This window comes from Nannospalax galili, unplaced genomic scaffold (genome assembly GCF_000622305.1).
Source record: "Nannospalax galili isolate Female #2095 unplaced genomic scaffold, S.galili_v1.0 scaffold146, whole genome shotgun sequence".
Classification (NCBI taxonomy): domain Eukaryota; kingdom Metazoa; phylum Chordata; class Mammalia; order Rodentia; family Spalacidae; genus Nannospalax; species Nannospalax galili.
Genome location: NW_008357929.1, coordinates 6,493,977 through 6,509,065, shown reverse-complemented (window position 1 = coordinate 6,509,065; position 15,089 = coordinate 6,493,977). Strand labels below are relative to the sequence as shown.

The window sequence follows — 15,089 nt, the reverse complement described above, 5'->3', positions numbered from 1 at the left end:
CAGTAACTCCAGTTCCAGGGGATCCAATGCCCTCTTCTGGTCTCCATGGGCACAACATAACATGGGTACACTTACATATATGCAACCAAACACTCATACACATAATTTTAAAAAAAACTCCACTTGAGTTGAAATGTGCCTAATGTTATGCAGGGGATGACGCTAAGCCCCCATCACTGCTCTCTGGGGCTAAAGCTCCAGGCAGTGGACCAGGATCTTCCTGCTCACATTCCACCTGCCAAGCAGCAGCAGGAACCCCCTCTACTTCAAATTCATTTACATTTTCTTAAAAGGAGAGCCATTTCTACCTGTCTTGCTTCCTTCAAAAAGTAAGTGTAGGGGTTGGAAAAGATGGCTCAATGGTTAGGAGTCCTTACTGCTCTTCCAGAGGACCCAGGTTCAGTTCCTAGCACCTATGTGGTGGCTAACAACCATCTATAACTCCAGTTCCAGGGGATCCAATGCCCTCTTCTGGCCTCTGAGGGCACTGCACACACACCATGCACTTACATACACTCAGGCAAAACACAAACATAAAATAAAAATAATAAAATATTTCTTTAAGTAAGTGTAGCTGGGTACACATGCCTTTAATCCCACACTTGGGAGGCAGAAACAGGTGGATCTCTGAGAGCAAGGCTACCTTCATCTGCATAGTGAGTTCCAGGTCAGGTGGGGCTATAGGGAGGTCCTGCCTCAAGAAGAGAAAAAAAAAAAAAAAAGTAAAGACTTTTTATGTATGAGGGCATGCAGCATCAGATAACATAATTCCCGCAGCAGCTGCATTCTCACACACATAAATATTTTCAAGTTCAATTCAGCAAAGGTGTAGTAGCCTCCGGGGGCTGGCAGGTACTATGTAAACAGATCCTCCAACTCCTCGACTTATCTAATGTGTGATCACAGAACTAGGGGACCAGGTGAAAACATGGATGGATTAAATCATACTCCACTGTATTAGGACAGGGCCAAAATGTGACTAAGTGCCCAACAGCAACCTGCCTTTAACACAGGGATCTTCATACAACTGTGTTTCCCAATGTCAGCCTTTCAAGTATTTCTTTCACAGTTTTTGTCTTGTTCATACCTCAACTGCACTATGTATGCTTAATCTTTTTTTTTTTTTTTTTTTTAGTTTTTTTAGTGTATGAGTGTTTTGCCTACATATACACAAGTGCATCCGTGTCATGCCAATGCCTGTGGAAGCAAGAGGGCGTCAGATCCCCTGGAACTGGAGTTACAGATGCTTGTTACTCGCCATGTGGGTGCTGGGAACTGAACCTGGGTCCTCTGCAAGAGCAGTCAGTGCTTTTAACCACTGAGACATTCTCCTACCCCTGATTAGACTTTTAAAAAAAAGGATATTTATTTTACTTTGCGCACACACACACACACACACACACACACACACACACACACACAATCCCATGGCACACTACGTAGAGGTCAAAGGACAACTCTCCAGAATCAGTTCTCTTCTGCCACCTTATGAGATTCTGAGGCGAACTCGTGAGACCAATGAGCAAGCCCCTCTACCTAGTGAGTCATCTCACCAGCCCAGTCTTTTTCTTTTATCAATATGTTCCTTTTCTAGATTATAAAGCAAATAGAATAAGGAAATTTTACATTGCTATGAAATCACAGGTTTCTAATAGTAGTGATTTTTATTTCTAATACAATAGTGAAATATACTAAAACATAAAATGTTTCTCTACATTTGACCAAAAGAAGCTTGCCTAACTTTGGGAGATTCTGACACTGGGTCTGCTGGATAGCTTTAGCGTCAACTTGACACACCCGGGTTGAGGGAGCCTCAATTGGGGAATTGCCTCCATAGGACTGCGGCCATGTCTGTGGAGCATCTTCTTGATGAGTGATGTGGGAGGGCCCAGCCCACTGCGGGTGGTGCCACCCCTGGGCAGGTGGACCTGTGTTTTACAAGAAAGCAGGCAGAGCAGGGGCAAGGGGAGCAAGCCAGTAAGCAGTGTTCCTCCATGGCCTGTGCTCCAGCTCCTGCTTCCAGGTTCTTCCCTTGAGTTCCTACCTTGGGCTCCCTGATGAACTGTGACCTGGGAGACGTAAGTTGAATAAACCCTTTCCTCCCCAAGTTGGTAGTGGTCAGAGTATTTGTTATAGCAGTGGCGAGACAAACTAGGACACTGGGTAAGACAGGAAAACATTAATTTTCTCTTGTACTTTACCAGTACAAGACTGATTTTATAATCAAAGCATTAAGCAAACAGTTCAAAAGGCTTCAGATACAGGTTGACTTGTGTGCCACTGCAAGTTTCCTCTGGTGATGCCTGCTTTAAAGAACTCACCTCACCACGTAAGCAAGGTATAGACCATGGATAATGCCAAACGTTAGCTAATCTGAATCCACTGGCAACTCATATTGCTTTCTTCTTGTTGCACTAATAAATTACCATAAACCTAGTAATTTAAAGCAATATATATTTATTCCTCACAGTACTTGAGACAGAAGTATGAAATCAGTTTCTCTGGAGTGAATCAAGATGTTGTTCTTCCAGACACTCTGGGGGAGAATCCATTTTCTGCTTTTCCCAGCTTATAGAGCCTTATCCCTTGTACCCCTGCTTCATGTTCCCGGTGTTTACAGCCAGAGGATAACATCTTGCTTCAGTCACTGCACTGCCTTATTCTTCTCTGACAAATCTTCCTCTGCCTCACACCCAACTCTTTTTTCTTTTGGCAGTGCTGGAGATGAAACTAGTAGTCTAGCACATGCTAGGGAAGTGCTCTACCACTGAGTGACACATCTAGCCCCTGCTTTCATGTGGATACCTGTGACTACACTTAGGGTCTATCTGCACAATCCCAGATAATCTCCCTGTCTTGACTGACTCAACTTGACACACCTGTATAATCCCTTTTACTCCATAAGATAACATTCGCAAACTCCAGGGGTGGAGATATGGCTATCCTCTGGGGTTGGAGGGGGTGACTATACAGTATCTTTCTCACTTTTTACCATGAAAATTCAACCAGGAATTCTAACTAATCAGTAAGTGGTAATTCACTGATGTGCATGTGAAATCCTTGAGAAAACAGTGTTTTTCAATGAGCAATCATACTTTCTAGCTCTTTAAAGACCCACTGGTCTCCTCACTCCCAGCATTGGTATTACAAAAGCCATCTCTATCACCTGATTGCTCATCTCCAACCTACAACAAACCAGTTGGCATGCAGGCTCCAATCACTGGAATTTTCCCTTCACTGGTACTCTTTCCCTCACTAGACTGGTAACTGCCACATGAACGGGTAACTGGAATTGGCCAGACCCTCTTAACTATGTGGAGTTTGAAAACTAGATTCCCAATCTGATAATAATTTGATCCTATGGCTATGTGGTTATATTCTAAGTACGATGAATTTATTAGTAAGGTTTGATCCTTGATTCCAAATGGAATGGTCTGGTTGGTTTTTTTTTCTGAATCAAGGTAGCCACCACACCTGGCTACCTTGATTCACTTTAACAAAAAAATGGAGGCTGACTATAATCCTGTCAGAGACGTGTTTGTTTTGTTTCCCACTTAGTGTCTCTCAGTTCTTGTGAGAGAAAATGATTGAGCATGCCCTCTCTGGGGAGAAAACATCACATTAGAAAACCACCCATTTAACTGTGACCTACCTGGGAGGCCACCACATAAAAACCCAGCTTATGTTGGCAGCTCATGGAAAAATACCGAGTTTGTCTGTATAGACATGAATCCACCTGGGTGGAAGGAGGGCAAGGGCCGAGGAGACATGGTGGAAGAGACGAGGAGATGGGGTCAAATGAATGAGCGGAAGAACTCTGCCTATGATCACAAGTTCCACGTGGCCACCTGGAACTGGGAATGTCCTGTGCATGTATAGGATTTGTATGTGTCAAGTGGGTATAGGAGAGGCAATATGAAAGTCCAATTCTAAATACATCTTCCTAGCACAGTCAGCAAGGGCACTGGCAATACACTGAAATCAATCTGCAGAGCTTTTAATCCATGAAGTTCTGCGGTAGACACAACAATGGCTCCCCAAAGACAGCCACATCTTAGTCCCTGGAACCAGTGAATATGTGAGGCTACATGGCTAAGAGACACCAGGGTTGCAGGTGAAATTAAAGATCCTAATCAGCTGGCCTTGAGGAAAGTTTCCTGGCTTGTCTGGGCAGGTGCAATGTAATCACAAGGGTCCTCAAAAGTGGAAAAGGAAGGCAGAATAGCAGCAGGAGTGATGCGGTATCAGAAGGTCTCCACCTACTGCTGTTGGCTCTGAACACAGAGGAAGGGCTCATAAGCCAAGGAATGTGGGTGGCCTCTGGAAGTTGGGAAAGGCAAGGAAACCAATTCATTCCCAGAGCCTTCAGAAAGGAATGTTGACATCTATTGATATCTTGGTTTTCTGAAGTCAGACTTGTGTGCTACTGAACTGCGAGACACTAAGTCTATGCTGCTTTAAGAAGCTATTTTTGTGGTAAAATCATAGCAACAACAGAAAGCTAGCACAGACACACTAGGCTTGGGGGGGGGTAAGTGTTAAAGTTCCCTAAGTAATTTTGTTTCATAGCCACTAAACTAAAGCCAAATAAAGATGTGCTGTTATGCTTGCTTATGCTGGGGAACACATGGTACTTTCCCTTGAGAAGGTAGTATGTTCCATACCAAATCATGCATCTTCAATTCTTAGCCACATAGCCATAGATACTGTAGTCTACACATATCACAAGACATTTCATCAGTTTGGGGCCAGACCCACTGAACAGGCAACTTTCCCTGAGGTAAAGAACAGTTAGATACCAGATAGCCAGATTTTTCTACAAAACTTATGATCTTACTAGCTTGCAAAGAAAGAACTGATCAATATCTGAACTACACACAAATATGTAAATTGGTTTGCTCATGTTAGTACAGTCAAGAAAAGGGACAACCTGTCCTTCTCTCTGTGCTGAGCCACCTCAAGTCACTATTAGGACAGCAGAGACATAGGGTTTCTCCATTTGCTTAGGAATCTATATGTGATAGATGATCAACAGCTGGATTTGTTTATTTATGATAGAGAAAGGGAATTAAACCATGGGAACAAATGAACACATTCTTTCTCGAGATCGAGAAAAGAAGTGCCTGTTGTATAATTTTGGCAAGTGCAGCCTCCCTGCTGAGAGGGACTTCACCCATGCTTGCCCACACATGATATGAACTTTCTCAAAAGCCATTACATCATGGTACTGTCACCAAAGCTAAAACTTCAGGCTCTTTAACTTTGGACTCTTGTCTCCCTACCTCGTCTTCCTTGGAGAGGAAGCTAGCACAATAGAAGAAGCAGTTATATTATATAAACCTGAGTTAGAATCTCAATCCTGCCTTTTCTAACTGTCCTGGCTTCATCTCTAGAGCTTCATCTCTAACAATGAGGATAGCATAGCCTTTGCGACTTTGGGTAGAGAGAAAGGAAAATGATATAGTTGGGAGTGCTCAGCATAGGAGCTCCTGTCAGTGCTAGCTTTTTGGAACTTGCCTGACTGAGGCTTCCAAGTATCACCTCTGTGCCATGGCTTTTCTCTGCTCTTCTCACTGAGCTCTGGTACTGCATCACCAATTGTCGACGGGATGCTTCCATTTGGACCTCTCAGTGGCATCCCTGCTTGGACACATCTAATTTGGACTTATACTCTTCACTAACAAACCAGTGACTCTTCTCGATTTACCTAACCATATCCATCACAGTAGGAGCCCTGGCAGTCTCCTGCCTACATCCCAATTCTTCACCGTTCCTACTGCTACAACTCTTGATCCAGCTCGAGCATGCTCGCTACACAACTCAAGCACAAGAGCCTTGCAGGGAACCTGAGTCTCAAAGCTCCAACCATTGTGGTTTGCAAACCAGATTTGGGTTCTCAAACCAGATTCGTCACATCAAGCCTGAACAGACATGTTCAAACACTTCTTTGTCCTATAGCCTGGCTATTTATGATGGAAAAACATACTTCACTGGGTGTGGAGATGATATGAGGCTCACACAGACTTATTATACACTGCATCAATATACCAAACATTGAACAATTTCACATCATCCACAGAAAAGTACTTGGGATAATAGATCATAAAGTACTTCTTAGCCAGGTATGCTGGCACATGTCTATAATCTCAGCACTGGCAAAGCAGAGACAGGAGAATCACTCAAATTCAAAGCTAGCCTGATTGACATAGTGAGTTCAAGGCCAGCGAGGGCTAGGCAGTAAGACCCTCTCATAAGAAAACCAAAGTTGGGTCTGAAGAGATGGCTCAGCAGTTAGGAATACTGGCTGTTCTTACAGAAGAGTGGGGTTTGAATCCCAGCACCCACGTGGCAGCTAACAACTGTCCGTAACTCCAGTTCTAGGGGATCCAACAGCCTCTTCTGTCTTCTGCAGGCATTGCACGACATGGGTGCACTTACCAAAGTTATTTAATTAAATTGAAACAGTCGCTGAGACCTGGAATTTTTTCTTTCTGTCTTTCTGGCCGCCTGGGGATTGAACCCAGGGTCTCATGCATGTGAGGCAAGTTGTCTGCCACTGAACCACAGCAAGAACTGGAAACTTTAGTCACATTTCTTTATATAATATTTGAAAACTACAATCTAAATTGTCCACAAACCACCATCAATTGTATTAAACCATTCTATGTGCTATATCATATTAAATTAATTCAACAAATACTTGAGCCTGTAGTATTTCTGGGGAATGGCAAACCTGATCACTCCAGAATTGTTCTTACCATTCTGTTCATCCAGTTCATTCCCAATTTCCTGCCCCATTTGCTTTTGGCGACTTATGATAGAGGAAAGGGCATCAAGACCTGCATCCTGTTCTGGGAAAAAACAAAAAACAAAAATAAATTGACTAAATACCAAAAGGAAAACATTTTAAAGCTCTTGTGCATATTTACACACACATATGTAGACATTTATAGACATTATGTATATACACACATGCATTTATATACATTTATAAAAAGGCAAGTAATATAATTCAATATATGATATAAGCAACACAATAATTCACATTTTTGGAACAAAACTTAAATATTTACTTCATATCTCATAGTAAAATGATTTCCTAGAAAATCAAATAGTTAAAGATGAAAAGTAAAATTTTACTAAATTTGGCTACATAAACATTTAAGCTTTCTAATACATGATACATAAAGTACATCTATAAATCAATAATAAAAGGGCAATGTCCCAGTTTTTAAAATGGAGAAAGGACACAGACAAGAAGTACACCGAAGAAAGGAAAAATAAACATGTTAAACCGCTGACATCACTAAATTTTAAAAATTATTTTATTTACTTTGGTGTGTATTTGTGTAAGAGCGTATGGAAGTCAAAGGACAACTTTCGAGGCAGGTTTTCTCCTCCTACCATGGGGGTCCCCAGGATGGAACTCAGGTCATCATGTTTATCTGCAATAGCCTTTACTTGCTGAATCATCTCACCAGCTTGACCACACTAATTTTTTTAAAAACACAAATAAAAAGCAGTAATGAGATTTTGGGGTTTATCAGATTTGTAAGTATTAAAAAGAATGATGCATATGGCTAACTAAAGTGGGAGGAACTTGTAGTTCCCAAGAAAATGTGGTAAGGAAGATAAATTCAACTTACTGATAGAAATCTTTCTTGAGAGCAGATTATGTCCCTTTTAATCTATCCACCTTAGGTCTAGGAATGTACATAAGAAAATATTCAGATACTCAATAATGTATTTACAAGGATCTACCCCTGTGCTAGATACCAATTTACTACCTCTCCAATTTAGCTTTTTCACTCCTTGGAAACCTTTTCTGGAGCTGTACCAGGTGAGATGGTTAATACTGATTATCAACTTGACAGGATCTGAATCGCCTGAGGAGGCACACCTCTGAGGGATGACCTTGATTAGGTTAGCCTTTGGCCCTATCTGTAAGGGATTACCTTGATTCCATGAAATCTAACTGAAAACTCACCCTAAACTTGAGCAGCATCATTCCCAGGGCTCAGGTCCTAGAATGCTTACAAAGGAGAAAGTCGCCTGGCTATGAGCATTCATGGCTCTGCTTCCTGACTGAGGCTGCATGTGACCAGCGGCCTCAAGTTCCTGCTGTCTTGACTTCTTTACCATGAGAAACTGTAACCTCCAAAGTAAACCTTTTCTTGCTAAAGTTGCCTTTTCAGGGTATTTTATCACAGCAACAGGAAATGTAACTAAGATAGCAGGGTTTGTTTCCTGGCTCCAGCGTCCTCTGTGTCTTGGTGTGTCTCTCTCCATTCATTCCTGTTTCTGTTTTCAGGGGCAGGTCCTAGGGACTGAACAGAGGGCCTGGTCCATGCAAAGCATGTTCTCTTCCACACCACTACATTCTCAACTCTCAAACCTTTCTTCTTGGCACACTCCTTTAGTGCCTCCAACTTCTTTAATGACCAGCTCTTTCAGAGCACTGTGGCACTCAAAGAACAGGACACATCTCCCCCCTTGGGTGTTTCTTAAGAACCAGAACCTCTGACGAGGTGCTTTGCCCTGAAGAGTTTTCCCAGGCACCTAAGGGGGCAGCATCACTGTGACTTTGGAATCCAAAGACCCTCCACTGAGCCGCTCCTCAGCCCTGGAATCTGAGGCTCCTTACTGACCATCTCAGCCCCAGAGTTAGTGACTGTACCCCACACCTGCTATTTGTCTTCTTGTGATTTCTCACTTCTTGCTGGCTAACCCTTCATAATTCTAATCCTCTGTTACTGTTAGTAACTTTTTACACTAAACTATACCTGCGAATTTCTGTCCTGAGTGGACCCAGAGTACTACATTTCTATCAGGAACTACTAAATGCCCCCACACAAGAATTTATTTAAAACTTTGTAGCACATCCAGAAAATGCCACTAAAAATCATACTGTTTATGTTTTAATATTAAAAGTTCATATATTGTTTGAAAAGCAAGACAAAACAATTTATAGTAAAATAGCATCACTGTTTTCAATTTAATTAAAATTTCTCATTTGCTAAAATTTATAGGGAAAGGTGAATTAAACTCGACTTATTCAAGATCCTTTTACTATTAAATAGACATTAAAAAATTAATATTTATCTTGTGCTTGTGCTTCTCCACCCGTGCCCCCCATGTATCTTTGTATACATCTACCATGAACAGAGGACAACATACAGGAGTTGGTTCTCTCCTTCTACCATGTGGGTCCTGGAGATTGAACTCAGGTCATGAGGCTTAGGCTTGGCAGCAGCACCTTGACCTGCTGAGCCATCTCTTAAGGCCTCAGTATACATTTCTTTTTTTGGTCTTTTGAGACAGGGTGTCTCCCTGTAGCCCCATCTGGCCTGGAACTAGAACTCACTATGTAGACCAGGCTGGCCTCAAACTCAGAGATCCGCCTGCCTCTGCCTCCCAAGTGCTGGGATTAAAGGTGTCTGCTACCCCGCCCAGCTATAGCATATATTTCTTTCTTTCTTTTTCATTTTTGGTCTTTTTGAGACAGGGTCTCCCTGAAGCCCCAGCTGGCCTGGAACTCACTATGTAGACCAGGCTGGCCTTGAACTCACAGAGATCTACCTGCCTCCACTTCTTAAAGCTAGGGATCCCAGTGAGGTCTTTATGAGAGCCACACTCCTTTGCTTCCAGGTACACTGTGAAGAGACTGTGAGGTGGAGCCTACCGACTTCACCTGGGCACATGCTGGTTGCAGCTTTACTCCTTTATGGGTTTTTAATGACTGTTCCACATAAGGGCTTACCTATGAAAGCAAAACCCACAAAGGTCTTCTTACTCAAGATCACATGCACATCTATTTATATATTTTTTCCTAATCTATTTTATGGAATTAAGCAATTACACTTAACTCTTTGATTCATCTGGAATTTATTTAAAATTAAGGTGTGAGGCATGGATGCCTTGGTGACATTTTTTGACACTATGTACTTTTTAAAAACTATAAATGACCTGCTGTCTCTAGGGATCATTCCAAGGCACCATTTTACAGCAAAATCACTTTATAATGAGGTCCTTTTGGGCTTTAGTAGCAGCCTCCTGGATGGCCTCCAAGATAAACCTCTCATCAAACTAGCCCTGTGGAAGAGTGTCTATGCTACAGTCAAAGTCTAAATGCCTCTGAAGAATCGTCCATTGACGGACTGAGGGCCAGTGTCAGTGTGAAGAAGAATGGTTGAAAAGAGGGAAGGGGCTTCCTCTAAGGTTTCTCATTAAAGTCCTGACATTGCTTTATCTAGTAAGAACATAGATTGCCAATGTAAAATAGTGTCACTCTTCTCTTTCAGATTTCTTGTCTGACTTAATTACATAAAAATTACTTCTTAACATACAACAGAAAGAGGACTAGAAATTCTGTCCTCATGTCATTTTCCTAAGACCAGAGCACCCTGTTAGCACGTGTAACTGCTGCAGTAAATTTTCATCCCACAATCCAAAGGCACAGAAGATGCCGATGCTGGGTAAGCAAAATAACCATGCCAATAACCTGAGCTTCTCTGAGCTCTAGATCAGCATTTGTAAGGGGACATGGTTTGGCTACTTAATGATAATCAAAATAAAATGCTGCTACCTCCAAAAATAGGAGCAATCAGAACCCACTACAGACACTATTAATATAAATGGTGAAACTGTGATGTCATGACAGTTCATTCTCTATAATCTGCTCCACTCTATCATATAGTCCAAGGCATTATGGTGTCATAATTGGTTATTCACAAAATACCATACTCTGAATCATTCTTTGATTTTACAGTGGTGTGGATTTTAAGACATGAGTGCTGTGGAAGGAAGAATCATGTATGTACACACACATACACAAATACACACACACACAGAGACATGTGTGTGTGTGTGTGTGTGTGTGTGTGTGCTTGGGCAGCCAAGATATTTGTGTCCTAATTCCTGGAACTTGTATATATGTTACTTTTTACAGAAAAGGGGACTTTTGCAGATGTGATTTAAGATTAGGGAATCTGAGATGGGAGATGAGTCTAGATTATCTAGGTGGACCCAGTAAAATTCTATTAGCTCTGAGAAGCAGAGAACCTGGCCAACTGCTGTCAGAGGGAGATATGAAGAAGGGTTAGAGGTGCAGTTGCTGGTTTTGAAGACGGAACTGCGAGCCAAGGAGCATGGGCAGCCTCTAGAAGCAGAACAAGGCAGAGAACAGGCTCTGCCATAGGACCTCCAGAAAGGGAATGCAGCCTGCTGACACCTTGATCTAAGCCCTGGGAGACCTGAGCTGAACTTCTGACCTGCAGAACTGTAGTAATATGTGCTTAAGTAACTAAGTGTGTGCTAATTTATTGTGGGAGCACTAATACAATCACTTTCTGAAAATCCCTTTGGAACAATTAGGTATGTAGATACTTCCTATATTTAGACATTCAGGAAAATCATCTTCTAAATAAATATCATTCGATTGTGGGAGGACAGACTGGTGGCTGTAGATTAAAAAACAAGGGAGAGTCATCAGAACATATTATGCCAAAAATAACAATCCTGATTCCAATCAAGCCACTAAATCTAGCCAATTTACAAAAAATATCTGGGGCCAAAGAAGACGCTGAACAACATATACACACTGCGGGAACCAGGAAGTGGGAACGACACAGGAAAAGATCCTGTGTCTTCACCAAAGAACTACAGAGAAAAACAAAAGAATTTGAAAAGTATTGAACAGATTAGTGAGATTCTTAAAGTGTAGATCTGCTAGTCACAATGTATGGCCATATTCAGACCCTGAACTGGATGGTCTAAGAGGTCACACCACAGAAAAACCAAGGAAACAATACCAACTGGGTATTTGATTTGATTAGGAATCATTGCTAATTTGGTACAGGTGATGATTGTATCATGGCCTTTTTAAAAAATATCACCAGCTCTAGGGGCTGAAGAGACAGTTTAGCAGTTGAGAGTCAGTATAGCTCTTACAGAGGACCCAAGTTAGATTCCCAGCACCCATTTCAGGCTGCTCACAACCATCTCTAACTCCAGCTCCAGGGGGAATCCAACACTCTTCTGGACTCTGCAGGCAACTGCACCAATGTGCACATACTCACACAGAGACATACATATGTATGTGTGTGTGTGTGTGTGTGTGTGTGTGTGTGTATTTAAAAATAAATCTTTTTAAAAGTCCTTTTTTAAAAAAATAAACATTCTGAAATACTCACCAATGTAATGGCATAATGTCTGGGGTTCACTTAGAAAAGAAGTCCAGGGCTCAAGCATAAGGACCTGAGTTTAGTCCCCAGAACTCACATTAAAAGCTAAGTGTACAGGGAGACCCTGTCTCAAAAAGACCAAAAAAAAAAAAGCTAAGTGTGGTGGCATGTGTTTATCCCTGGGTCTTACTGCCTAAAAAAGGGAGACAGATCCTGAGAAATGATCCCTAAAGTTGACCTCTGGCCTCCGAACACATACACATACACATACACACACACGCCTATGCACCTGCACCCACATGTGCACATACACGCGCACACACACACACACACACACACACACACACAGAGTCCATGGACAGTAAGTGGATAGAGATAATTATGGGTAGATAATGACTGAAACTGATTGGTAGTAGAAATGGATATAGCTTACACTACTACGTTTGAAATTTTCCACAGCAAAAAGTCATCAGTATGCTAAGTAAACAAAATAAAGATGCTAGGGATGGGACTACATGGTAGAACATTTGCATAGCATGCAGAAGACACTGAGTTCAAGCCTTAACAGCATTTAAAATAAATGGAGGGACAAGAGTTATAACCATAGTCCCCCATCTGAGCACATGACAAAGACCCTAGGGCTCAGAATGTGTCTTCTTTTCCTGTCTCTGCCCCAGATGGGAGTCTAGCTAGTGGCACAGAACACTACCATGTTAGTCAAGGCCTTTCAGATGCACCACTGAGGGTCTCCCAGCTTTATAAAAGAAAACAGCTTCTGCTAGATGGAAAGGTTCTCGCCAGTACTGGATGCCCCTGAGTTTAAAAAGCAGCCCTTGAAAAAGCAGCTGGTGTTATGATGCCCAGTACCCAGAAAGAAGCACTGGAATGTCTCACACTCAATGTATGGAAGGTGCTCTCCCTGGAGAATGAAGAAAAAGAATGAGGAAAAGATGAAGTCAAAATTTTAAAAAATTAAGTCAAGCCAGACAAAGAAGTTAATCTCTATATTAAGAAGAGCCCTAGAGCAAGGTCTAAGAATAGATGTTTTTATTTTGCTTTACTTTTAAGATTTTTTTAGGAAAAGAATACTCCTAATATATGTAATAGTTACAAGAAAGTGTCTTTCAAGAGAATTGTCCATGATTAAAACTATTCAAAGATTACCAACCAAGACGTTCCAGTGTAAAACAGAATCTAGCTAGCTGCCTTCCCTGGCCTCATTTCTCAGGAAAATGTTTAGAGACTATGATGGTTAACCCTGATTGCCAAGTTGATGGGATTTAGAATCACTATGGAAACAAAACTCTGGGCATGCTTGTGAGGAATTTTCTAGATTAGATTAACTGAAGTGGGAAGACCCACTCTATACCTGGGTAGTACCACTCCGTGGTCTGGGGTCCCAGACTGAGTAAGAAGGAGAAATGGAGCTAAGCACCACCATCCCTCTCTCTCTCTCTCTCTCTCTCTCTCTCTCTCTCTCTCTCCCTCCTTCACAGCAGATGTCATGTGACCAGCCACCTTAAGTTTCTGCTGCCGACTTTCCTATGATGGACTGTATCCTCAACTGGTTGAGTCAAAAAAAAAAAAAAAAACCTCCTTCTTTAAGTTGCTTTGTTGGGTATTTTGTCCCAGCAGTTAGAAAAGCAGCTAATACAGAGACGAGAAATCTATAACCAATGTGCTACGTACTGCTCAAATCTAGAAAGTACATCTACAAAATACTGGTAAGATTAGATGGTGCTAATTTAGAAACTTCATCAACAGAGACCTCCTGAGGAAAGGTGGAGGAACCGCACTTCACATTTCTCCATGAGCCGCTGTCTGACTCAGGGACAAGAGTCTATACTGACCACAGTCTTCTTCCTTTGGTCTATGGCAGGGATCTCGGAGGTGAACAAGTCATTATCATCACTACAGTCATCTTCCAAGGCCTATTTACATCTCCGGCTACTGCTGAAGTAGCACAGCTTGCCTTGGGTAACTGGTTGTGACCTAGCCTCTAGGTTCAGCAAGAAAAGTATTCAGTGCCTTCAAGGCTAAGTTAAACCAATAAATTTGTTATTTATGGACGCTTTCCAGAGTGTTTCTAAGACTCCACTAAAGTACAGAAAGGCTAATAGATTCCATGGGCCAAAAGGAAACCAGAAATGGCCTTTCCTTACTCTCCTTTATCTAGTGCAGGGCATGGCAACAGAGCACAGGCACCGTGACCTCAGCATACCACAAGATTCCTGAGGCACAGGAAAGGCTCCGAAGCATTTGGGGTAAGCACCACTTCCATGTTTGTGTTTATCCTCAAAAACCAGCTTGCTCTACTGTATACCAAAGCAACAAGGGACCCAGCATTTCAAAACACAAAGGTAAGAAAGAGCAGGAAAATAAAGAGACCTGAAATATGTGCTGCTCCTCCCTCCCCAATGCCACACCAGCAAGCCAGCAGGCTTGCAAGGGGCGAGAATCTCAGTGCGGCAGACACTGGCAGCTTCAATGCCATGTCAGAAGCATGTGCTCACACCCAATCAGAGCAGTCCCCAAATGCAGCACCTTTCTCAGGGTCGGAAATGCTTTTCCTGGCTGAGAAGAGCTTTCCTTGGCAAACAGCAATGGCAGGAACACTGGCTTGTATTTGCTAAAGCAGTCCTCTCAGGAATCGTACTCCCATGGAACAGAGAGAGCTCTGAATGTGAGCTGTTGTGCCATATGTCAAGATGGGTTCTTTTTATTGTTTACAGTGTCCTTCAGATACAGTAAAGGGGAAGATATGTAAAATTAAAGGAAAGGAGAGCCAGTGTTTCATTTTCTAGGTAATTTCATTGTGAAAAGAGAATTCAGAATTGAATTAGATTCATGTTCTGGCCAAGATGGACTGACCGACAGGGACCAACTTTCCTTTTAGCCTGGAAGAAT

The 15,089-nt window shown here is 42.1% G+C and overlaps 1 protein-coding gene across 3 annotated transcripts in view; it reads right to left on the bottom strand.

The window, feature by feature from the left end:
• The window catches only part of Stx8 (syntaxin 8), a 277,290-nt gene that overhangs the window by 208,634 nt on the left and 53,567 nt on the right, over positions 1 to 15,089 (bottom strand). For all 3 annotated transcript variants that reach the window (XM_029557503.1, XM_029557502.1, XM_008855736.2), the window contains exon 6: positions 6,759 to 6,851. In XM_029557503.1, the coding sequence (XP_029413363.1) occupies positions 6,759 to 6,851 (93 nt within the window). The remainder of the gene's footprint in view (positions 1 to 6,758; positions 6,852 to 15,089) is intronic.